The 27,223-nt window shown below is 43.7% G+C and overlaps 1 protein-coding gene across 2 annotated transcripts in view; it reads left to right on the plus strand.

Moving 5' to 3' along the window:
* Cpne4 (copine 4) overlaps positions 1 to 27,223 on the plus strand; it is a 488,025-nt gene that overhangs the window by 320,488 nt on the left and 140,314 nt on the right. For both annotated transcript variants that reach the window (XM_006983614.4, XM_076576951.1), the window contains one exon: positions 3,842 to 4,021. In XM_006983614.4, the coding sequence (XP_006983676.1) occupies positions 3,842 to 4,021 (180 nt within the window). The remainder of the gene's footprint in view (positions 1 to 3,841; positions 4,022 to 27,223) is intronic.

Below are 27,223 nucleotides of genomic sequence, written 5' to 3' on the forward strand. Positions count from 1 at the left end.
ATCTTACACATATGACCAGGAATTGTCTCAGGTAGAAAAGAGTATAAGGCCATCCCACATGATTGCTGCAAAAACCAAAGCGAACAGATGGATGTGAGTGAGGGCTGGAGAGGTGGCTCAATGGTAATGGCACCTGTGACTAAGTTCAGTTCTCCAGATCCACGTGATGGGAGGAGGGAACTGGCTCCTACAAGGTGTCCTCTGATCTCCACACAAGTGTCCTCATGTGTACACACACACACATAAACAAATGAATGTGATAAATTATTTAAATGGTTGTGAGTATGTTCTAAGAGTTCTAGAGCAATATGAATATATCAATCATGATGACAGTGGCAGAGAGGGGCTAGATAAGCATTGATGACTTTGAAAACTGGGTGATAGAGAACAATCAAGATTAAACCACAGTTTACCAACAACAATAACAACCTCACCTCATGGGGGAGCAGCTTGTTTCACAAAGACTGGCAAGCCCACAGCACAATTGCCTAGGACATGCAGAGTGGTGGGCACACCTGCAATCCCAACCCACAGGAAGCATACAGCCCTGCCTGGGATAGTTTCTAAGACTCTGGATTGCAGGGTCCTATGATCTACTCATTTAACCAGAGTCAGGGGGCGGGGTTTTAAGGACTGTTCCCTCGAGGGAGATGGCAGTAGATCTTTAGAGACACTTGCCTTGAACTTGACATCTCTCATTGAGGACATGTGCTGCTCAAGGCTGTTGCTCTGGGGAACCCAGTCTTCAGCCTCCAGAAGGATGATGTATCTCTCATAATGACTGGAGATGCAGAAAACTTAAAACCATCATAAGTACTCTCCTCACTGCCTTCCCTCTGTGTCTGAGCATGTCTGCTCTCAGGGTTCTGAGTGGCTGAAGATTATTCTTGAAGATCATAATCTTTATAAAGTCAATATTATTACTTCGTTTCTTTCCATTGTCTCATTTCCAGGGAATAGGACTCATTTTGGCTAGCCTGTCTGAGATACGTAGTTTAATGCCAACATGAACCATATTTTGATATGTAAATTACACTTGAAAATTAAAGAGTGACCCATTTATGTCAACTGAAGTGTCTAACAAGAGTAACAAAGACCAGGGTCTCCATCTCCTGTCTCTCATCATTTGAGCCTGTCCGAGACACTGTTCAATCACAAGGAGAGAATATTTTATTCTCTGTCTTAGAGATGTCAGATCTACCTGTAACCCATTTCTCTATCAAAAGATACTCAAGCCATTCATTTTGTGATTAATTATTTTATGCATTTGGATCCGATGTTAAAATAAAACAGGTCTCTCAGGGCCAGTTGGAGCCAATCCATGAGGGAGAAGGGCCTGGAAGGATATATGGGGCCTGTGGAGTAGATGCCCTTTCTTAGTGTGGCAGTCCTTGGCCATATAGAATTGCTGGAAGGTCACCAGCTGTTCCAATGTATTTTTCCAAATGGAGAATAGAAATAAGCCTTTATACATTGGACAGGAAGGGGAAAACGCATTGAGTGGAGAAAAAGAACTATCTCCATGTCACCTTTCACCGGTGGTCCACAGCTTGTAACCTGTGATTTCCACCATTACTCAAAACAAGAAAAAATTAGGTCAAGAATTATGTCAGTAAATTCTTGTACTGGCACAGTCAGTGGTAAAAACAGCTCTGCCACCAAAAATGAATTTATATATGTGTATATATGTGCGCATGTGTGTATGTGTGTATACATATATATGTATATACATATGTATGCATATGTATGTATATATGTATGAGAGTAAAATTCAGCTAAAATAGGAGCTGAATCTTCATGGGGTACCAGAACAGTCAAACAACCACCAATCTGAGCAACAACTTGTAGAATCCTAAGCATGGTGGCCCTGAGATGGCTTTCTGAGGCACAGCAACATGACAAGGTCTAGGTCTTCATTTTCCTTGAACCCTGGATTGTTCACCCACCTATGCATGACAGGTGTGCCCCTCATCTGTAAGTTCCTCCACACGGGGTCCAACACAAGAAGGCAGATGGCTAGGGCCAGAGTCAAGGCACTGTACCAAGTGTGGTGAGGGGCAGACGGAGCTAGGATTAGACTTTCTCTGTGGAGCACCATGGGCATGGTGACACAGTGGAGGACACTTTCCCCCTGGAAGGATATTCTCCCTTATCTGTGTGAAAGGGAAGTGGTGGTATAATTTGTGCTAAGAACCAGCACTTGAGAGGCAGTCAGCAGACCGTGTATCTACTTGAGGGCCAACATGCTGTAGGAACAAGCAGGCTCCTGTCGACTTGTGGAGTATGAAGAATCGGTTTCTCCCATTGGGAGATGCTGACAGATATTTTTTTCAGGTTTCCAAAAACATAAATGGCTTTGTGTGCTTTCCCTTGTGACAAATGCAAAGGGAAAGAAACGTAGTGGCCCAGATCTGGACAGGAAATTGACAATAGAACCAGAGAGAGCCCAGCCCATGAAGCTGAGTCTCTAGAGAATCAAACTCTCTTCGGACAAGAGCAAAGAGCTGACACGGGAAGATAAGACAGGAGGGGAGTCACAGCAGAATGTCATTACCACCTTTGATCTGACTGGATGAGAGATGGGAACGAAAGACTAGATATGACACTGCATGCATGTAATCCCAGCACTCAGGGAGAAACTGAGACAGGAGAATTGCCATAAATTCCAGGCCTGCCTGGATGCATAGTTAATTCCTGGCCAGACTGACTTACACAGAAAGACCTTGTCTCAAAAATGAAAAATAGGGCCTGAAGAGATGACTCATGGAAGACCTGAGTTTAGTTCCCAGCACCTACATCAGACGATTCATAACTACTCCAGCTCTGGAGGATGCAACACCTGCCTTCTAGAGCCTGCAAGCACCTGCCCTCATGTGTATATACACATGCACACAAAGACACACTTATACATGTATTAAAATAATAATTTTTAAAATCTTCAAAATGAAACACTAACAAAGCCTGAGATGGGGGGGCAGGGTAGGATGAGGGCTCATGTCACCAAGCGCCAGCACAAGCTCTCTAGATGGAGGGGAAGAGTCTATGACAACATCTGTATGGGTAGGGGCAGGCCAGAATCTCTCTGTTCTCCCTCTCCCTCATTGCCTGCCCAGCCCTACTCCCTCTGGTAGACCCCCCCTAGAAGAGAGCCCCAAAAATTCAATGTATAGAGTTCAGCCTCTTCACCTAGCAGGACAACATGTTGTAGACTTGGATCTGGATGAAGGGGACAAGCAGGAGGCAGAAAGAAGGACCGCTCATGGCGTGTTGGAACACATAAACTCCTCTCATCCTCTACTCTTCTAATTGGCTTTATGCTAGTAGTGAACGGGTGAATGCCTACCTAATGAAGAACACACTTGAAAACAAAGGCAGCTTGATCGTCATTCTCATGATCTTTCTCTTTGTGCTCCTGGGAATCTTGAGTTGGAAACTTTTATTAGAATAGACTTGGCTAAAATGAGATAGCTAACCTATCATTTTCCATCACTGTGCTCAGCAGACATCACTAATTGATCACAGATGTCTTTCCTACTGAGCCCAGATGTTCTTTCAGACGTTCCTTCACTACTGATGATCTCATCTTGTTCTATCACCCAGTCCCTATACCATCGTTGAACTCTCCAGATACAGAATCTTAGACTGTTTGTTACATCTAGTAAAATTGTCTGGACCAACGCTTAGTTCTTTCTCTGGAGTAGCTTGTAGTTTTAATTTGCCAGCCCTGGTAACTCTCAGGAGGCTATTTATAGTTTGGAACAAGGGGATGCACCACAAGATTAATTCGCTTGAAGGTTAATAATGAAAGTCCTAAACCCTGTGGGTTTTTTTTTTCTTTCAGGTGGACAGGACGGAAGTGATCCGTACCTGCATAAACCCAGTGTACTCCAAACTGTTTACGGTGGACTTTTACTTTGAAGAGGTTCAGCGCCTGCGGTTTGAAGTCCATGACATCAGCAGCAACCACAATGGGCTGAAGGAGGCTGACTTCCTGGGTGGCATGGAGTGCACACTTGGCCAGGTAGGCAGGAGCTGCCCCTTGCACCTTCCCCCCACACCTGGCAGGCTTTTCCACTGAGCCTTCCTCCTCTCATCTTCTCTCCCTTTACTTTTCTTCTTTTAAACCATTGCATTTTCGAATGTTTCCTAGCTACTGTCGTATTGATTGTATTTACAAGAGAATGATCACACAAATACGTGAAGTTACTTATTTTACAGAGTTCACCATCTACCTTTCCGAATGTCCTCATCGTGTTGGTCATTTGTGCGACAACTGTATGTTGGGCACTTGTTACAGAGTAGGCTCCATCCTCTCTTCTTGTATCTGTTAGAGCTGTAGTAACCTGTCCCTTTACAGGTTTCCCATCTCCCAACTGAACTGTAAGACTCACATGTAGAGAGTGCTCCTCATTCAAATGTATTCCAAGTCTCTGGGGACAAAAATAAAATAAAATAAAATAAAATAAAATGACCCAAGAAAGGGACTAAATGCTTGGTGATTAGATACTTTAATTTAATCCTAGTTAGAATGTGAAATAAATATCATCATTCTGTCCCTTTGATCAAACAAAAATCAGACTCAGATTGGTTAAGTGACCTGGCAGTGGTTCTCAACCTGTGGGTCACAACCCCTTTGTAGTTGCATATGAGATATCCTGCATATCACATATTTACATTACAATTCATAACAGTAGCAAAATTACAGTTATGAAGTAGCAATGAAATAATTTTATGGTTGGGGTCACCACAACATGAGAAACTATATTAAAGGGTTGCAGCATTAGAAAGGTTGGCACCCACTGTGCTAAAGGCTCACCCCTGTAAATGGCAGAACCAGGGCTGACCCCAAGCTCATCACCTTGCTTCCATGGGTATTCCTATATATCTTCCTCTTTCTGCTGTACCTAGAGTATAGAAGAGTGTTTGTAAGAAATGAATCAGTAAAGGAAAATGAAATACACTCAGTTCAACCTCAAAATGCCAAGTGTTGATTATCATTGGTCTAAGAGATTAATGTTCTAAAACCCTGGGGCTAGGTACTGGAGGATGCAGGAGAATGGGCCAGCTATGTAGGGTCTGAGAATCAAGTTTTTTTATTTGTTTTGTTTTGTTTGTTTGTTTGTTTGTTTGTTTGTTTTTAGCAGTGAGAAAGGGGTGGGGAGGGCCTGGCTTCTCCTAACTTTTCTGGAGATGTAAGTCAGGTTATCTGATTTTGTGTCCTCAGGGCCCCAGTGCATATGACAGGGGTTGGCTGCTTTCTAGAATTTCATGGTGGCAGGTTTCTTGAAGCCTGGCATCTGTTTTATGGCCCTGGTTTAGGGGTTTCCTTTAGTGATGAGTGGAATCAAGGTGCAAAACCTATTCTGAGCCTCCCAAATAAAATGAACAATGTAGAGAGAGAAAGTGTGATCCATGTACTCAAATGTATCAATTTATGTCATCTTTTGGGCCCCTTCTCCAGTGTCGTGGGCCTTCACAATGAAAAGGAGACCCTTGTACAAGAAAGAGTCACAGAAGATGCTGTGGGACCAAACTCTCTGGAGAAAAAAACAAAACAAAAACAACAACAACAAAAAAACCCATGTTTCAGGGTTAGCAAAGGAGGGGGAGATTCTCCCAGTAAGAAAGCTGTGTAAACAAGTCATGAAGGTCACATGACTGTGCCAGGAGTATGGAGTAGGAGGAGCCTGGTGTCCCTGAACCAGTTCACAGATTCTGTGAACTAGTAAAGATTACACTTCAGAGCCCCTTGCAGCTGGGCCCTGCTGCCAAGGCTGTGTAGCACACTGTAATTTGTAGAGTTGCCATTTTTTCACAAAGAGGGAATCCAAATTACAGTAGCTTAATACCCCAGAAAACCTGCATTCACTCCCTGCCTCAGGAGAAGGGATCTGTGTGAAGAGGTCTGCCTAGAAGGCAAGCTGTGTGTTCATGTGTGTATGTATGCTTGCCCTTCTGCGTGCCATTTACCAGAAGAAATTTTTCACAGGGGAGGAGAAGGCAACACAGAACATCCCTGTCAGCCTTTCCCAGGGGATAGAGTACTCACCTTCACAGGAATACACCTTATTCCCTTAAAGAAAGCTAAAGGCTGGATGCAGAAATCCACCCAAGGGAGGCAGAGAGAGAAACTGAGAACACAGAATCTCCTCCTCCGTTGATAAACTTACTCTCTTGACTTCTCAAGAGAGTTGATGGTGAATAATTATAGGGTATTGCTGGGGATGGTACCTTTAGGTACAAATTAAATGAATGACATGGCTTTAGTGTGGTGTTGTGGAATAGAATATTTGTTTAACTATGTAAAGATGTGTTGCATTTGTTTTACCTTGCCTGCCTAAGGCACCTGATTGGTCTAATAAAAAGCTGAACGACCAATAGCTAGGCAGTAGAGGGATAGGCGGGGCTGTGTGGGGGTGGCAAAGAGAATAAGGAGTAAGTAGGAGGAGGAATCTAGGCTTGAGGGAGAAAGAGAGGAAGACTCTATGGGCCAGCCAGCCAAACAGAGAGGAAGCAGAAAAGTACGACATACGGAGTGAAAGAAATGTAAAAAGCCCTGAGGCAAAGCATAGGTGAAGAGAAACAAGTTAAAATAAGTTATAAGAGCTAGTGGAACAAGCCTAAACTAAGACTGAGCATTAATAACTAATAATAAGTCTCCATGTCATGATTTGGAGGCTGGCAGTCCAAGAAAGTCTGCTACAGTGTGGAATCCTGTTTACATGTTTTTAAAAGTAGCCAGCCTTTAACATTATATGTATGGACAATTTTAGATGGATTCAGCAGATTGAATTTATGTACACACATGTGCCTGTACATGCATGTGCATGTGTGTGTTATAATAATAACTGAACAATTCATGAATTTGAGAGTCAGTAAGGAGACACTAGAAGAGTTGGGGGATGAGTGGAAATGATGTGAATAAATCTTAAAAAACCAATGATGATAAAAAATTATATCTCTTATGGATGCTAATGAACCATGTCAAGATTCTCCTTCAGACACCAAGCTTCTTTATATGGGTAAAAGTTGTGTTTATCCCAGGAAATAATTATAGATTTTTGTTGAAGTCATATTTTTATGTCTTTTTTCATGTAAACTTTTGATAATTTGACCTGTGAAAATGACCCTGAACTTACATTTTAGTTCCTCATAAGGTTCATCTTTCCAAAAGCCAGTGACTCTGTGTCCCTGTTTCGTGGCAGCCATTGTACTAGATGCCAACAATATAAAGGCAAGCAACTACAGCATCCCTGCCTGCAAACCAGTCACGTCTAATTAGGTTAAAGGTGAGAGGTAAAAGGTTAAACAGTAAAATTATAACCATTATGAGAAATTATAGAGTATAACTAGGATAATTATATTAATAATAATAATAATAATAATAATAATAAAAAATAACTGGGCACTGGGAAGCATTAGGTGTATGTGATGGGGGGGTCAGATGAGCAGGGGGAGGGGAAGGGGTGAAAGCTTCCTAAGGAAAGTGGCATTCACACTGAAATGGTGAGGTAGAAGTATATTCCCCACAAATGGGAAAACAATGCACAGGCCTCTGGACTGGAGGAGGAGTTGGCCATATGGTAGAGAGCACCCTTGATATTGCCAAAACACTAGCTCTGAATTAAGAAATGAAAAGAGTTGAACCACCATAATGGTCTAAAAGATGTGATCCAATGAAAGAAAAGCAACCCTCAAGGGTGTGTGGTCAAGCCAGCTGCCATAGCGCATAATGGGAAGTCTGTTCCTAGGCTGGGAACATCGGGCTCCCAGCATTCCTAGCTGGCTGCCTGGGTAGCAAAGGAGGCTTTAAGGATTGGCAGAAGCTTCAAGCAAAGAAGTTCAGTGTCGGTAGTCAGAAGTCAGTATGTGTGCTTATTTCTTGGGCCTGGTGATTGAAGCAGGATGCAGGTATGCCTGTTCTTTGCTTCTTATTATAGCTTGTCTGTTCAATACCCTCTCACCCATTCTCTTAGCAGTCATACGTGGATCATTTTTGGATAATTACTTTTTGCCATCTGGCCATGTAGAAATAGCTCCATCCTTAACTCAGAAGGGAATCCTGCCTAAGCTCAGCCATAGATCTCACCCCTCCACTTGCCAGAGTTTGGCTTAGCACTGTGCCTGTGGCCAGCACTAACTAGTAAATCCTGAGAGTGCTATTTGAAAGCTCCGAGAATAGAGATACAAATAAAGACCATTTCACTTTGCCTGAGATTCCTGGAACACTGTAGTGGTCTTGCAGCAAGGCTAGGGGTATGTATAACCAACCCCACAGTGGGGCAGAAGCTAAAGTTAGCCATGGAGGCACAGACTTGACCTGCTGCCCCTGAAGCCAACTCCAGATGACATGCTGGCCTCTGTCCTTCATAATCACCTCATCCTATTGGCCCTATGATTGGTAGGATTGGCCTCTGACCTCATCCTATTGGCCATGTGATTGGTAGGATTGGCCTCTGACCTCATCCTATTGGCCATGTGACTTGTAGGATTGGCTTTCCCCACACATTTGCATTCAGCACTGCTTGGCTTCAGTCAGTCAAAGCATCCCATTTTTTATGGCTACAGTGATTGGTTTGGGGGAGGCAATATACCCAGGTCCCCTGGATATGCCAAATACTATGCTTGGTGCTAGAGATACAAAGGTGAAGAAGGCAGGGACTCTACCACAGAAAAGCTACAATTAGCTGGGTGACATCCACCTGTAGATACACAAAGTGCACATGGTTAAATGCTACAATGGAAACGTGTCCCAGGAGTTGTAGAACAAAGACTTATCTGCCCAAAGGGCATCAAAGAGAACTCATAGGAAAGATGACTCTGAACTTGAAACTAGAAGTTAATAGCAGTTCACTTGTGCAGAAAAAGAAAAATGAGACTTTCCAAACAAAGACATAGTGGGACAGGGTATCAGGATGATGGCAGAGAGATCTGAAGAGACTGAGCATAAGTGGATGGTCAAATGAGGATGGGAAGGGAATAAAGATGCTGGCATGAGGGGAAGAGCCAGGCCAAGCAGCTTTGTTTTGTTTGTTTGTTTTGTTTTTTCTAAAACAGAAAGAGCTTCAGCTTGATGCACCAAGGCCTTGGTAACCAGGGGAAGGACAAGACTGAATGCATGTATTAGAAAGAGCACTTTGGCATGCTCACAAAGGATGCATGGGAGCAGAGAGATATGGAGGCAAGAAAAGCACTTAGGAGATCAGTGCAGTGGCAAAGGAGGAAGGAGGACCACAGTGAAGGAGACCCAGAGGAGGAGACCCTGGGGAGAGTCTGCAGTCCGCAAGCCTGGGAGACTAAGTGAAGGAGGCTGTGTCTGCCAGATGACTAGAGGAGTGCTTTGACAGTCCCTGAGGATAATCATTCAAGGAAGGGGTGGGGAGTCCAGCATAAGACCTACCTGTAATTAAGCTCAGGGTGTTTGTGCCAAAAACAGAGGTATTGTCAGTGGCCGCTGCCCACTGAGTCTGGAATAGATGATGTAGTGTTAGGAAACACTCCTGAGAGGTGCTGGTAGGTAGCATGGAAGGAAACACTCCTGAGAGATGCTGGTAGGTAGCATGGAAGGAAGTGGTTAGCAAGCATGATGATGCATTTGTGGAAGAAGTCCATTGAACATGTCATATTAGAATGAATCAATAGATTCTTCACAGCTCACAGAACCTTAAGACCATCTTTCTTCATTGTGTAACACAAATCTTTGCTTCTCTGATCTTTCAGCTTTTACCCCAATATCTGGCTCTGTTTTTTTTTTTAATAAAACCTTTTAAGATTCCTGTTACATCTTGCAAATAATAGTGTGAACTTGATGTTTTAAAATTCACAACAAAAGCCTTTCTTTGTTGAGCATCCTCTGCATGTGGAGTAACAATCCAGACAGGTGCATTTGCCCTGAGAGCCGTGGAGGGCAGTGGAATGGCTTTACCCTTCACAGCTTAGACACTGAAACACTGACATGAAGCAAAACTTTTCATTGTTGTTGTTTTGGCTTGTTTTTTGTTTTTTGTTTTTTTGTTCTTTGGAGGGGGAATGTTTTTCAAAATTGTTGCTCTCTCAAGTATGGGCAAGCAAAAAGAAAAACCACCACCGCGTTCCTTCTTGACACCTGTGGTGGTGAAAGGAGGCTTTTGTCTTCAGTAGCTAAGGCAGGCACAGAATGGCTGGAGGTCAACCCTGGGGGTGGCACAGCCGGTGTGCCAGGTGTGGCTTCCTAAGGCTGCAGTACTGGACTGCTCGATGGCTTCTTAATGGTCTCAGAGAGATTCTAGCTCAGTGCTCTCAGCTGGTTTGTCCAAAGACAATTTCTCCACACTGTTGACGCCTCTGTTCTTCATTTACCAATAGAGAAAGCCATGGTAACAGCACTTGGGGATACTATGAGAATCGGGCTGGGGAGATAGCTCAGTTTATGCAAGCGTGATGAGCCAAGTTTGAGGGTTTGGTACTCAGAACCAGTGGAGGAAGAGAATCTGAGTGTGGGTCCATGAACTTGTAATTCTAGCACTGGAAAATGGACACTCACTAGCCTGCCAACCTAGCCTAACTGGTGAGTTTCAGGCCAATGAGAAATACTTTCTCAAAAACAAAGGGGACAGCTGCCTAAGAAAATGGCATAGAAGGTGGTCTTCTGGTCTCCATATCCATATGCATGTGCACACATGTGCACACACACTGGTGCACACACACACTCATGTACACATGAACACGAATGTGAGCACCTATACATGCACCTGCATATACAAACATCCACCTATGGACATACATGCTCACACAAGATTACCTACACATTAGTAAGACAATGTTTATAAAATTCTAGGCAGAGTTCCTGGTATAGCGGAAGCACTTGGGGTATTGTTCATGTAGTGAGGATCTAGGGAAGGATGAGAAGGAGTAGCATTGTCAGCGGGAAGGGAGAGTTAGTTATAAAGGATGAGTTCCCATGTCCTGAGCATGTATTAAATGTATAATTTTGCCTCATTTGTAATCTCATTCAGTCCAAAGATTCAAGGCACACATTGGCTCATGTGAATGCATGCCCTACAAAAAAACGGTTTTAAAGTAGCAAGTTAAAATAGTCTGGGTAGGTATTTCAACACTTACCTTGCTACAACTAAGGTCCACCAACAGAGATGGAGTGAATTCACCAAACCACACAGGAAGTCACACATGTGGAGCCTGTCCCCCAAGGCTTCCACAGATGCTTGAGGTGGTTGCTGCGTTTGCCACTTGCCTACTTTGCCACAAACAGCCTGAGCTTTTGGTTTAGGAAAAAAGCTGCAGCCCTCAGCAGGCTAGAAACTGGCATTGACTGTGCAGTTGGGGCCAAGAACAGCAAGAGACTCTGCATTGAGCAAAAATGCCAAGTGAAGCCAAGGAAGGTTCGTGTCCTCAGAGAGGACTCCAGGCAGAACTGTGCATTCTCAGCAGATGGAAGAGGGGGGCGAGTTGTGAGGACACAGAGTGACCAGAGAGTTCTGTTTTCCTTCTGGAAGAGCTTGGAGATCATCCTGTCCCAAACTAGAAGCACAGCTAAGCCCATCTTCTCCTACACCCTACAGAGGACTCACCAGGAAAGACAGGATCCCTGCCCACATGGAAGAGCAAGATACCCCTTCCTCTGGCATTCTTTTCCTCTTTCATTGCTTATTAACTTGTTCACTCGTCCTTAGACGTCCATCTTTCTTCACTCACCAAAGACAGTGGTCATAAGTAACAAACACGACTTCCCCAGCTGCTAGGCTAGGGAGCTGCCGGATTGCATGTCAATGTCACTTACTATCCCAGCACCCAGCAGAGAGAGACACTACCCACTACTGTTATTGTCATTAAACAGTTGAGAAAAATAGGACCAAGTAACACAGGCGCATTGTCTATCGTCACATGGCTTTTTATGGTTCTTTCCATTTATTCTAGTTCAACACTAACTAGTATAAATTAGAAAGTAGTATTAGTGCAAAGCCAAGTTGGAGTTGACCTGGGTAGTGTTTGGTGAAGCATTTCTTTCAGTTAAATTTGTTTTATGATTTATACGGAAGGAATAGAGATGATCTGTAAACACTTTTGCAAAAGCACAACATTAGTTATCTTCCCTCAAGAAGGACATTTGCTTTAGGATTAAAATATAGGGGCTGGAGAGAAGACCCGGCAAGTAAGTATACTTGCTGCCCTTGTAGAGTACCTGAGTTCATTTCCCAGCACCCACGTTGGGCAGCTCACAACCTCTTATAACTCCATTTCTGGGGGATCCAACATCCTATTCTGCCAGCCACAGGTGGCTGTAACCAGGGGCACAGATGTACACATACACATAATTAAAATACAAAGTAAGTCTTAAAATGGAAAGACTGCAACATGGCTTCTTGAATAGTGTTGGTGTGACTGCCAGTGCTCTCAAGCCAGAATCTTACAAAGTCGGCATCCAGGGCATCCCCACCTGGCCAGAGCTCCTTCCTTGCCTAGACATGTTGACCACTCATTCCCAAGTTCTTGCATGTGTTTTCTCTTCTCTATGCTTCAGTAACATTTACAGCCATATAAATCCCTCTTCTTTATTGTCACATGGCTGCTTCTCATTGTGTTTTCTTCTCCAAAATAACTGAAAACTCAATCTGTGAGCCATTGAAGGGGTACTAGACTCAGTGTCACAGGGTATTTTGGTTCTGTTCATAAGAGATGGATGGCAAACCATTTTCTATGTATGTCTGTGCACCATGTGCATGTCTGGTGCCTGTGAAGAGGGCATCGGATCTCCTGGAACTGGAGTTACAGATGGTTGTGAGGTACCATGTGAGTGCTAGAGATCGAACCCAACTCCTCTATAGGAATAGGCAGTTCTCTTAACCACTGGTCCATTTCTCTAGCCAGTGATCCAGAACCTTATGAAAATGCAGCCCGCTGGGCCTATCCCAGAGCATCTGATTCAGAGGGTCTAGTGGTAGACCCCATAATGAGAATTTCCAAGTTCCCCAGTGATGCCCATTGTGATGGACCAGAGACTACACTCTGAGAACCCTGCAGCTGCTAAAGGGTCAGACTCTATCACTAGCTTTAGTGATGGAAGAAAGTAGTGATATAAGAAATTAAGGACCAAGGAGCAAGAACATAAAGTTTATATTTCTACAGCATGGTTCATGTGTTATGTTCTTGAGGGAGAGAGACAGAATGTGTGTGTGTGTGTGTGTGTGTGTGTGTGTGTGTGTGTGTGTGTGTGTGTGTGTGTGTGTGTGTTTGGGGAGCAGTGCATGTGTAAATGTGTGAATGCAGAGGCCAGAGGATAATCTTGGGTATCATTCCTAGGGCGCTGTCTACCTTGCTTTATGAGATGACATCTCCTATTGTCCTGGATCTCATCAGGTAGGCCAGGTCGGTTGGCCAGCGAGTGAGCCCCTGTCTCCTTTTCCTGGTGTTTGGATTACAAATACACACTGGCTTTTCTTTCTTCCCTCCCCTCCTCCTTCTTTTATTTGTCATGTGTGTCATATGCCTTTGCGTGTGTGTGTGTGTGTGTGTGTGTGTGTGTGTGTGTGTGTGTGTGTGTGTGTGTAGAGGGGTCTGGGCACCTTCACGCACCTGCATATGGAGGCCAAGGCAGTGAAGTTAGAAGCATTCTTACTGGCTCTTCCACCTTATTCACTCAGTCAAACTTGGAGCTCACCCATTTGGCTAGTCTCCGTAGCCAGCTTGCTCATGGGATCCCCTGCCTCTGCCTTCTGAAACTGTAATTACAGGGCAGGGTGCCGTGCCCACCCCATGTTTAACTGGGTTTCTTATGGCCTAAACTCTGCTTCAGATGCTTGCATGGCGAGCTCTTTAACCACTGAGCCATCTCCCCAGCCCATCACTGCCTTTTTAAAATGTGGGTTCTAGGAACAAACTAAGGTCCTTGGCCTTGCAAGGCTTGCCCTTTACCAACTGAGCTGTCTATCCCATTCGCCCGTGGTGGAGATCTTGGCTGCCACTGTTTGTTTCTGCTCTCCATTAAATGCAGTCAAAGGGACCTATCATCCAGACAGCACCTTTCCTTCCTGACACAGATAGAAGTCCAGATTATATCAGCTGATGCTTGAAAAGGCCAATAGACCTCAAGTTGTCATGATCTGTGGGGATTTGGTTTAGAGTCAGACTGGCCCCATCTGTGAACACCAAATGTGTCATCCAAACTCCCTGTGATGCCCAGAGCAAGATCCCAATGTCAGCATTTTGTTCTATAATATCTAGTGCTTTTGTGCCTTAAAATTGATGGCTAGGGAAGTAAATTTACATTTTATAGCAAGCAACCCATTTCCCCTTTGTTTCTCAGAAAAAAAAAAAAAAAAAAAAAAACCCTTTCCCAAATTTTACAGAGTCGCTGCAGTGGCAACTGTGTAAGTGATGAATGATGTCACAGGTAAACAGCCTCCTGTCAGCCCCCCTGGATTAGGTGTGGAACCCTGTAAAACAGTGCTGCCCCCTACTGCTGATGCTCTGCTCACAGACAGGCAGGATTCAGGGTGCTTGCAGGCAAGCAAGTCCCCATGTCTCCAAGGAGGAAAAAATGCCTTCCTTCCTTTTCCGTTGCTAGCTCTTTCAGTCTAGTAATCTACAATTCAGGCCGTAGGAAACTCTCTGCTTCCTCTGGAAGTCTCCTGTCACTGCTCTACACCGCCTTCAGAGGGTCCACAACTGGAGTCATGCATTACATCTAAGGACTGCCACCAAGTCCCCATGTTACCTCGGACAAGTTGCTTAACAACTAACTCTGCGGCATATGGGTCATAGACTTCATCTGTCTTTGTAGAAGATTCTGGGTCAATCCCTTCCTAAGTTCCTTCACATCCGGAGTCAATGACTGTCACTCCGTTCCTACCTTTCCTCTCTCAGAAATTAAGCATTCTTTTCTGTACTCATTCATTCGAAAAACGGTCTCCCGAGTCCCCACCACATAGCCCGCATGCTCCCCCTTCCTTCCATCTGTGACTCAGCATTTCCCTGGTGCTAAGTATTAGATGCCATTGAGTAACAGATGGTACTGTTCTACCTAGGCACCCCTCTTCCCCAGAGAAAACAATCCTGTGCCCATTCAATTTCAAAGATAATATTAAAAAGATATATTCAGTAGCAATTTAAATGAGCTTGTGTTTATGGGCCCTATTTCACATCTATTCAGCTATTTGATACCTGTCTTAGCCTTTTCTGATTCAGAGGAGGAGGGTGAGATACCTGGGACTGAATGACAATTTGCAGACTTCCACCTCTGTGTTAAAGATAGCTCTAGACATTTGTCCTGGTCGTAGCCCTTTAATCCAGGCTAGTACAAGGCACTCAGCACTCAGACCAGCTTACCCAGACAAGGAGCAAGATGGTGCACCTGAGACCACCTCAGCTTCTGCTTTTCCATTCCTAGCCAGCTTTCCTTAGATTCTTAAGCCCACCCAGCTTGGAACTGGCTGTCCATGCAGGCTGGCCCCGTCTCCATGATGTGTAGCATACTCTTCCCACCACCTGTCACTTGTCTTTCCTCTGAAAATGCTTTCTTGATGCCCGTATCAAATATTAGCCTCCTGAGTATTGGGTAAGACTACCTTGTCCTTGTTACAGCATGGAGCCAGAAGACACTGTATCACCATCAACAGGATTATCAATATGCCAAATCACCAATTTGGCTGAACCTCAGTAACCAAAAAGTTAGTTTCCCCAAAACCATTCTCAACAAAATTAAAATGTTTTATCTTATAAAGTTTACTACATTTATCTTAAAACTTGTGACTATTTCTGATTTCTTCTTCTTCAAGCTATACATGAAATTTAGTTAGTGTTGATGATAAACTTTTCTGAATACTAAACACAATTATAAGAGGAATAAATCATCTCTTGTGTTTTCTTCCAAAATGGTAGGAAAATATGGTGATAGTCATTGTGCTTCCCACTTCAAAGGAGAAAGACTTGGGAGGACGCATGTCTAAGTGCTGGCAGTGATGGGGTCTAGGTTGTGGGATTATGGTTGGTTTGCAGTGTTGCAGCTGTATTTCCTATGTTTCCTACAATGAATACATATCAGAATTACAATACAAAATACGACAAAGGAGCTCAGGAGTCGGTAAAGTATTTGCCACAAAAGCATAAGGACTGGACTTGTGGTTCCCTGCACAGACCAAATCCAGGTTAACCAGTGTGTGTCTACAATCTCAGCACTAAGGAGATATAGACGAACAGAACTCTGAAGCTCACTTGCCAGCCAGCCCAACCCTATAGAGATCTCCAGGTTCAGTGAGAGACCTTCTCTCAAAAAAAAAAAAAAAAAAAAAAAAAAGATACCATGGGGAAGAAGATACCATGAAGAAGACACCTGACATTAATGCTGGCTTCCACATGCATGTGTGAGCACACACACACACATACACAGATGTGCAACTGTACACACACATACACATACACACACATTCACACATACAAAGAAACAATGAGTTTTAGTAAAAACATCATCATAAACACTTATAAATAAGCAAAAGAGGAAGCAGCATACATTTTAAAGATTCTTAAACCTACCCCCGACACACAAATGAGTGTCCACATAGATATATATGTAACAACACACACACACACACACACACACACACACACACACACACACACAGCAGAGCGAGAGTAAGAGTCAGAGTTTCTTAACCCACCAATGAACTTTCACAAATATGAAGAATTTCAGGCCGGGATGTCAGTAGGAAAAGCCTTTTTAGTGAAGTATATGTAAGGTTTCTGCGAATTCATTATCAGATGCTTTTGAGAAAACCTTGGTCCCCAACCCTCTGCCCATGGGAAGCAGAATTGGCCCGGCTAATCTGATTCTGATCGTTTGTTATATTACTTTTGGTTACCGAAGAGACCTGGGAGGGCCTGGGGCACTACCAACAAATAAGTTAAGGAACCACCATTAGATCTAAAAAAAGGGTTGTGAGAGTCTCCCAGAGCCGATTCAAGCCAAATTTGAGAAACATAATATTTGTATTTTGAATTAATCTAATAAAATTTAGGGGAAGAAAAAAAAATACCTGCTTGGTTTACAAAGTCATTCCCACGAGTCTTAGATTCAGATCCAAGGACAAAATGAGGCCAGGTATGAATTAATTAGCTTTGTTTTGCTTGGAACATAGGCCTCTGGGGCTTCTCTGTACACCAGCGCAGGTCAGCCAAGGTGCACACTCCTGAGTCCTAGCTCCCAGAGGCCCCGAGTAAGCTGACTCCAGTCCTAACTCCTGCCTCCGAAGCATCTGCCCACCTGGATGCTCAGGGCAGCTCTAGTGACCTCACTAGTCCGGGGAACAAAGGAGCAGAAATCCTGCCAATTTCTATCCCCTCTGTTAAAGTTCAAAGCAAGCAGTCTGCTGTTACAGTTAATTTGCTGACAGGGCCCCATGGAATCAGACAGCTGAGAACTGAGGAGACAGCAGGGTTGGGTTTAGTCCCCCAACAGAGCAGGCTCTCCTTTGCCTGGTGCTCCTAGCCTCTCGATAACATTTCTGTGGAGGAGACTGTATCCTCTCTCATGAGATCGCCACATACTGAGAGTGTAGACTGTGGCCCCATGTGCCCAGGCCATCCTAACTTAAGCACATTATTTTGTTTTAATTAATCACATCTTGTTAATTTCTAAAAAAAAAAAGCCTCAATATGAGTAATACATTCTTATGATCACTTTATAATAATAAATCACTTTCATAACTAGCCATTTCAAAGAGCTAGTCTTAGGTCTGGCTGGTATTTGTGACCTTGGTGCTGTTAATGATGTCATCATCATCACTAATACCATCGCCACCGTCTTCATCATCTTCACCACCATTAGTTATCATCGTCATAGTCATCACATCGCCACCAACACAACCATTATCATCACCATCAGTGTATCACTGACATCATCAGTAACTATCACTGCCATCACCTTCATTATCACCCCATCCCCACTACCACACCTATCACCACCACCATTAATCATCATCATGGACACCACTCCATCATCACCATCACCAACGTAATGATCATACCATCATTGCTACCTCCACTACCTCCATCATCATCATCATCACCAACATCACCATCATCATAACTTGGGAAAGAATACAAGCCTCCAAATTGGCACAGCAAAAAGTTAACATCAGACATTTGGATTCACAGAATTCTAAGCTGCTTCTCTCCTGCTCCTAAGCTATGTGACCTCTGGCTTCTTGTTTCACATCCTTAATAAGAAAAATTTAAAAACTCTCTAAAATTTCCCTGGTCTTCCCATGAGATGTAAGTAGAAGAAAAAGAGACCAATTTTCACGAAGCCTTATTCTGTCACAGAGTATTGAGTTCAATGAGAGCACCATTGTCTCTAATTGATTAAGAGTCAGCTGTGGGAGCTCAGCTCCTTCACCAAGATCACACTGAAAGCAATTTGCATGACACCAGTTCAAAACTAAGCTGAGCTGATCTCCACAGGAGCCTTCCATTATACCACTTCACTTACCAAATGGAAGGCAATTTCTACAACCCCTTGGAAATAACTTTGGGTTTATTTAATTTATGGGTATGAATGTTCTGTCTGCATGCCTGTTGGAGCCTGTGGAACTGGGGTGGCAGATGCTTATGAGTCTCCATGTGGGTGCTGGGATTGAAAACCCAGTCCTCTGAAGAGCAACAAGTGCTTTTAGCTGCTGAGTCATCTCTCCAGCCCAATCCATTGTAAATTAGAAGCATAGTATTCAGTTCTTCCTGAATACCACCATTGTGAAACTGGTCACACAAGTCAAACATGGGACATTCTTCCCCACAAGCTGATAAATCGTCTCCTGTGTCTGAAAAAAAAATGCCTTTCTCCTAGTTCAGGGAACTCTTCAGCACCCTATTCGTGAATATTTATCAGAAATACTCCAGGACCAGGGAATTTAAGCAACTTTGAGTATTTTTGCCCTGTTTTGCCCTTGTCAAGGATCTTTTATGCTCATATGTTAATTCATCTCATATTGGATAATATGTTGACTGAATTCTAAAGATAAAAACTGAGACATGATACTGCCACTAGACTCAGTGCTGAAATATTTGCACTGGTTACTTCATTCATCTTCCTGAAACTCCAGAAGATACCATGACTTCCTGCCCTGTCTGTGACACACTTGAACCTTGAAGTAACTTGCTGTGCAAGTGCCGGAGCCATGATTTTAGCCCAGGCTTTCTGACTCTTAGAGCAGATCTGTGTCTCATCGACAGAGCAGTTCTGCATGTGACACAGAACTTTTGCCCTCCATGGCAGCACTTTTAGTACAAGTAGTACAAGCTCTAGAGATGAGCTGATCCACGAGAAAGAACATCTACAAAGCCTGCCTCATCTGTTGGTCCATGGGATAGTCTTTAAATCTCCAGGTCCTTGAGTTCATGGAAGAGTGAACTATGACAATTTCTGAATCCTTTGTTCCCCAGCCCCACCCTCAGCTCTCTGTAAGGTTTGCTGAACCCCAGGCTCTTTCTACAAACACCCAAGATCTTCCACATGACATCTGTCAAGAAAGACTGTCCATCAACCACATTATTTGTAGAAAATAGATTTATTGTTTTACTGCATGAAAGGAATTACCTGCTCAAAACTCACCCTTATTTTTACTACTGAGAGATAGTTCAAGTATGTTGGTATACATTACAGATTTTCTTCCATTATGCATGTACACACAGTTCTTTTTCTAAATAGATACTTGTTCACTTATGAATGCTTTTTATAGCTATGTCTTCTTTTGTTTTTATTTCTGTGATTTGTTTCATTTTTATTGTTCTGTTTTGTTTTGATGGGGACTCATGTGTCCCTGGCTGGTCCTGAACTCTCTATTCTGCAGATAATCTTGAACTTTATAGTGCTGAGGATTGAACCAAGGGCTTTATGCATGCTAGATTTGCCTTCTGCTACTTAAGACACATCCCTAGACTTGTTGCTTGACTTTTTACAACAAATATACAACAAACCTGTCAGTGTGAATGTACATGCTTTTGCTTCATTAATTTTAAAAGATGCGTGGCAAAATTGATGTAGCATGTTCTCTGTTATAGACATTAAAGCTGTTTCCAGTCCTTTGTCATTCTGTACAACATCTGGATGAACATTATACTCTATGGACCTTTCAGCCCCCTAGATACTTCTATTCCTCTAGAACAACTTAACAGGAATGTTTAGACACCAAATTTAAGGTCATTGACACAAATTGCTGATGGTCCACACAGAAACATTGCAGAACTTACACATCCCTTCTTGGTGCACAAAGGTCCCCTCAACTGCATCCTCAGTAACACCTCCAACTTCTTATTTTTGAATGAGTCTCTCTTCAAGCTTTTATCACTACACAAGCGAGAAGAGAGACCCTGTCCTGAATTAGATGCTCCCTCCTCACACACAGACCTTTCTCTAGCCCCAGATGAGCAGAGAGAACACAGAGGGCTGAATGCCATCCCTCAGTCCTAGAGGTTAGTTCCCCACTGATGGGTTTGTTCAAGGGTGTTGTGAGATAATCTTTTTGTACACCGTGAAGATGTGTTGCTGACAAGGCACCTTCTGAATGGTCTAATAAAGAGCTGGATGGCCAATAGCTAGGCAGGATAGGATAGATGGGAGAGAGAGGAACTATGGGAAGAAAAGAGGCAGGATTCACCAGCCAGACACAGAAAAAGTGGTACACAAGGGACTGAGCAGAGAGAGCCATATGGCAGAATACAGATTAATATAAATGGGTTAATTTAAGTTTTAAGAGCTAGTTGGGAACAAGCCTAAGATAAGGCCAAGCTTTCATAATTAATAGTAAGTGTCTATGTCATTATTTGGGAGCTGGTGGTCCAAAGAAAGTCCACCTACACAAGGATTGAGGATAAGTGAATTATGGTGACATTGCTATGGGGTTAGCCTAGAAGGCTGTCTCACTTTTACACCTTCCTTGTTCCCTTTCATATACTCGCTATCTGCCCCTTTTTTCCATTCATTATTCATGCATTGGAGACTCCCAGGACAGGACACTTCCTCAGATATCCAACAATAAAGGTAATAACTCCACGATGGCTCACAGACATCTCAGATTGAACAGCCCAATCCAAACTCACTGTGTCCCCTTGCATTCTCCAGAGCTCCTTCCATCAATCCTTCCTTTAGAGGGGCCCAGGCAGTGAGTGGCACCTTCATCCTCCCAGCTGCTGAAGAAATGAGTCTGGAAGCCTTTCTTCACCTCTCGCTCCCTACCCTTCCTATCATCTGATCATGAGGCCTGATCAATCCAGTGTCTTCCGTGCCTCTATCAGACCATCTTTTCTTCTACCTCCAGACCCCAGTCCAAGCCAATAGGTGACTATAATTTATTGGTGAATTATTAAGGCCACTCCATGTAGTTAAAAAGGAGGTTTATTTTGTGGGGTAACTTACAAGTGAAGGGATAGGTTGCAGGGTCTGGGAAAGGTGTAGCGCAGTCAGACGGTCTTCTCTGGAGAACTCTGCTGGGTCTACCTTCAGCATCCTGGGTCCAGGAACCAAGAGAGCCAGCCCATCCCGATCTTGGGTCTTCGAGGGTCTTTACTCGGTCCCGCCTTGTAGGCATGACAGTTACCGAAGCCTCAATGGAGGTTGGAACTTCCAGCTTAAGGCTGGAATGGCTACCCACTATAATAATTATCTCTTAAGTGGGGATTGATTGGACAAGACCAGAAAAAAAAAATAGCATTTTCTATGCACCCATTGCCTGGTTCATTGCCATTAATCTTGTTAATGGTCATTATACACACGAGAAATTCATGCCATAGATAATACAATAGTTGGACCTTCGTAGTCAGCCTTAGAAGGAGGAAGTGGCCAAATAAGGGAACAGACCTTGGTGGCTAGCTTTAGGAATATAATCTAATGGTTTTTAGCAAAGCAGAGGGAGTAGGGGAGAAGGGCAAGGACTGCCAGAGCCATGCTTGCCACACTTGAGATGGCCAGAGTCCCTTCGGCCCTGCCTCTGTCATTCCCGGGAATTGTAATAGTCTGTAGTAATGAATGTGGACGCTGTAACTAGACTGTCTGGATTCAGATCACAGATTCCTTACTGGCTGCGAAAGTCTCAGTAAGTTACCTTTTTGTTGTGGGCTAAATGATAGCCCCCCAAAATTGTGTTCATGTCCCGTGAACATGACCCCAATTAGCAAAAGCTTTTATAGTCTAAAGTGAACAGTCTCAAGATAAGGAGGTCTTGGGTGAGCCAGGTGAGTTCTTTATCCATTAACAAGTGCCTTGATGAGAGACACACAGAAGAGGAAAGAGCCATCTAAAGAAAAAGGAGAGAGAGTGACTCAGCCTCAAGCAGAGGACCAGGGCAGGCACCAGAAGCTGAAGGAACAAGATTTAAAATGCCCCCCAGATCCTCTGAGGAAGCAAGGCCCTGCCGATGCCTTGTCTTCGAACTTCTGCCCTCTGGAGCCCCAGGACAGAATTAATTGGTCTTGCTTTAAGCTGCAAGTCTGTAGTTCTTTGTTCTCTCAGCCTTGTCCAACCACAGGCTCTCCACACCTTAGTTTTCTTCTCTGTGTGTGAACATATAGCCGTGCTTCATTGGCTGCCATGAGAATGGAGCCCATCGGTACCCAGAGATCCTCTACAGCAGCAGCTACCACACAGTCAGAGCTTTCTAGGTTGTATTTATAACAGCTCTTAGCCATGTGACCTTTAACTGGTAACAATAAGGACAGTTAGTCTACCCCAAAATCAGGTTACCGTCTTTCATTTAAAAAATGCAAAGGCCATCGAGTGCTGCTGATGCTTGATTGCCAGCCTTGGGATGGACAAGGTACAACCTGCCAAAGATGGTGGTTGAAAAGCTGGTGTGTGTCCTTGTCCTGATAGAATGCTCTGGCCTGGACCCTGAGCTGGGTAAACGACCCTTTCTTCTTTCTCCTGATTGCCTGTGGTGTGGCAGGCGGGGCTGGGATGAGGGACATGTGAGTGCTGAGTAGTCACTCAGCTGAGTCATTTGTGATGGTCATGTGGCCTTACACAAGTGACAAGGTGAGTAATTAGTGCACAGAAGGATTTAAACCTTAATCCTTCTCCCTCCCCGAAACGTTCCCTTCTCTCCAACTCTCGCTAATGAAGTCAGAGAATGGGTAAAAGCCTGCAATTACATGGAAGTAATTAGAATCCTACTTAATAGAAAGCTTAAGGCAGGAAGTCTAAACCAATAGATCACCCATTGAGACCATCACCCTCTCTACCCTTCTGAATTGTTCTCCCCAGGATGGACCTTTGGTGGGCTCCACTTAAAGGCCAAGGACTGTACTTAGTTTGTGTAAAATGTAAGTACACAGGCACACTGCCATCCTCTCTCCTCTCTCCTAGATGCCTAACAAAGCTTCAGAATTGTATCGGTCTAGCCTGGCCTTAGTGGTACCAGTCTCTAATACAGTGGTTCTCAACCTGTGAGTTCGACTCCTCAGGGGTCAAACAACCTTTTCACAGGAGTCGCCTAAGACCATCAGAAAAGACAGATCTTTACATTATGATTCATAACAGTAGCAAAATCACAGTTATGAAGTAGCAATGAAATTAATTATATGGTTGAGGGTCACCACAACATGATGAATTGTATTAAAGGGTGCAGCATTAGGAAGGTTGAGAACCACTGTTCTAATCCCAGCTACTTGGGAGGCTAAAGCAAGAGATTCAAAAGTCCAAAACCTGCTTGAGCAACAGAGTGAGTTCAAGGACAACCTGGGCCACTTACTGAGAACCTATCTCAAGATAAAAAGTAAAAATGGGGTAGAAAGATGTAACTCAGTGGTAAAACCTTAGCTTTAATCCCCAGGGCCTAAGATGGGGGAGGCAGGTTGTGCCTTTCTTAACTCCTACAACTTTTCCTCCTTGGTGAAACTCCAACAGGATAAATTAGTTTAAAACCCCCTTGAAACACATCTTCAAAATCTGATCACATTGCGCACTGAAGTTATTTGTCTTTCTGTGTTCTCACTTTCTAGCTCACAGAAAAGGAGGTGGGGTGTTTATATACCAAGTCTACCCATCCTTGGTTGAGGGCTGCTCCCTAAAAGTATTAGTTCTTCCCACTTCCTGTTTCCTGTGTCTATGGATGGGAGGCATGAGTACCACTCAAAGCATAGAGATGGCCAGTGTGGCTGTAGGAAGGTTGACCCTCTCTACAAGAGGAAAGCCCGTGAGGTCCTTGGAAAGTTCCCTGCCTGCTGCAGGAAACTGCCAGAATGCCGCATTTTGTTTGTTTGTTATGTTTCCTGTAGATGTGGGTCTAGAAATTGTATTAGCAAACACATAAGAAGGGGGGAAGCCAAATGAACAAACGACAGTACCCAGGGATGGAGAGAGAACTCAGCTGGTAAAGTGCTTCCTGAACAAATGTGAGGAACTGAGTTTCACAGCTAGCACCCACATAGTCAAAGCTGGGCACAGTACCACGGGCCAGAAATCCCCGTGCTGGGGAAGCAGAGAAAGTGGGGAGGTCCCAGGAGCAGACAAGCTAGCTAATCTAGAGGAGCCATTGAGCTCTGGGTTCAGTGAGGGATCCTGTCCCCCCCCCCCAAATAAGGTGAAGAGTGATGAAAGAAGACACTCAATATGGATTCCTGCCCAGCCCCTGCCCGATCCCTGGCAATATCCACTCTGCTCCCCAGTATCCATGCTCTCCTCCCTGAACCTGTGTGTAGTGCTTTCCATGCAAAACAACATACATGCTTGTCCTCAAGGACTCACAGCTAAGGCTCGGAGATTTCCCGAGGCTGACATGTTAAACCTGCTTTAACTGGTGACTCCCAGTTGTATTTCACAAGTGTATTTACCATGCACTTGTCTTTAAATAGTGACAAGTTTTAGAACACATGCTTTAGAGATTAACAGTCAGGCTAATAGGGAAGTGATTAAAAATATTATAAACGTTTTCCCCCTTCTATGTTAACATGTCCATTGATATACCTTGTTCCAGTCTTGTTTATGCAGCCATTTCTAGGAGAGACTGTTTCACAGCAGGCTTCTAGTATTCTGACTCTTGCAATCTTTCCTCTTTTTCTGAGGGGTTCCCTGAGCCACAGATGCAGGAGCTGCGATATAGATGTATCCATTGGAGCTGGGCTCCCCACAATGTTGATCTCTGCCTTGGGTCCAGTTGTGGTTTTTCTGTGATTGGTGGAAAAAGAAGTTTCTTTAATGAGAGGTGGTGCTACACTTATCTGTGGTATAAAGATAAGATTTAGATGTGGCGAGGAATGGCGCTGTGCTAGTCCAGTGTTGGTCATAGATTCTTTTCTAAGACCCCACTCACGTATGTTTCCAGTACCATACATTATTTCCTTCCTGTGAATGGATCTTAAATCCAATTAGACAGCTGTTGATTGACACTGACATGTGAGTACCACTTACTGCATCTTTATGCAAACAACTACAGTCAACTCATGACTGCTGGGAGAAGGAGAATTAGTTTCTCCCAGGGATGATCCCTCTTTACAGGTTGTCCAATGCAGAGTGGTCAACCTTGATTCCATATATGTAAAAACTAACTCAGCAAATTGTGTGTGTGTGGTGTGTGTGTATGTGTGTGTGTGTATACAGTCTGCTAAGTATCTATCTATATGTATATGTGTCTATGTAAGTATATATATATGAGTGTATACATATATACATACATATGCATACACATACATATATACATACATATAAATATCAACACTGTAACAATAATCAAAGAAAAAGAGCTATCAACTTGAGTGGAGGACATAAGAGGAGTTTGAGGGATGGTAACTGGGAGGGGCTAGAGGAGAGAAAAAGATCAGGGAAAACTATGTATTCTATTTAAATTAAAAATACTATAAATATATTTTGACTGATTTTTCTTTACCCTTGTAGCCTATGAGCCAATGTTTGACACATAGAAGCTAGTCAATAAATATCTGCTACTGTAGTAATTTATAAAAAGGATCCTGAGAATATTTTCACTAAAAACAGCCTTATGACAAATGTGTGTCTAGTCACCAAATGACTGTTTTGAAATATAACTGATTATATACTTGCTACGACATGGGCTTAAATGTTTATTTTCCTGGCTTTGTTCCTATTTGTTTAAATGAAACCCTGGGCTTTACTGAAAACGGAGACCCATGCTGTTAGACACCACTGTCATCCTCATTGGAGGAATCTGCCCTCCCCCTTGACCCTGGGGTGGATGCAGTCCAGATTCCCAGTGGTACAAATGTCCCTCTGGTCCAACTTTGCTAACCCAGGGGGCTTCAGCTCCCATCTCTTCTCTCTCTACATCACCCTTTTGTTGTGTGCTAAGGTCTGCAGCTGTGACCCTGCCACAGGGTGAAAAGAATCAAATTAGAGGACTTTTGACAGGTACATCCCCTTTAGCCTTGAAGCCATGCAAACCTTATTATTTGTTGGCCTCAAATGTCAGCTGCAGCCAGGGTGAGTCCTTGTCACTCTGCTTTCCTCATTCCAAGGCATGACCTAAGGTCTCCCCCAGCCTGATGCAGTCGTTTCAAAAGCAACAGAGCATGTGTGATAAGTGGGGTTTGCAGTGAACAGACTTCTCTACAGATCAACACCCCAGCTGGGCATCCATGCTATTTTTGCCCAAGAACGGCAGCATCAGTGACAGCCCACTGCATGTCTATCATTGTTACCATGAAAGCGTTGAAACCTTAATTATTACTCATTCTTTGAAGCTGAGTTGGAGGCCTGAAGACTCTAAAGCAGGTTGCTATTGCCTGCTTGGTTAGCCACTTGTACCCCAAATGCCCAATTCCTAACATGAAGGCGGGAGTGAGCACAGAGTAACAGGCTACACTATGCATGCCCTGTAAATGAAATGCTGGTATGTCTAGGTAAGAGTGATGATGACACATGGGGCTGGGGAAAGGACTCAACAGGGGAAGTGCTTGCCTCACAAGTGTGAGGATCCATGTTTTGTCTCCAGAACCCATGTGAAGAAAATAAATAAATAAAAGCCAAGAATGGTGGTGTGCACTAGTAATCCCTGTGCTGGGAAAAGAGAGACAGGTGGTTCTCTAGGACTTACTGGCCAGTCAGCCTAGCTACACTGGCGTACCAGGCCTGTGAGAAACCCTGTCTCAAAACCTGTCAGCCTAAGGTGGTTGGGATCAACTGGACCCAGGGGCAGGTAAGCGGTGTGGATGAAGCAGGAGGGAAATAGAAAGAAATGCCTCAGGATAACAAGTAAACTTGGAAAATGGGAAA

Source organism: Peromyscus maniculatus, chromosome 7, assembly GCF_049852395.1.
Source record: "Peromyscus maniculatus bairdii isolate BWxNUB_F1_BW_parent chromosome 7, HU_Pman_BW_mat_3.1, whole genome shotgun sequence".
NCBI lineage: Eukaryota > Metazoa > Chordata > Mammalia > Rodentia > Cricetidae > Peromyscus > Peromyscus maniculatus.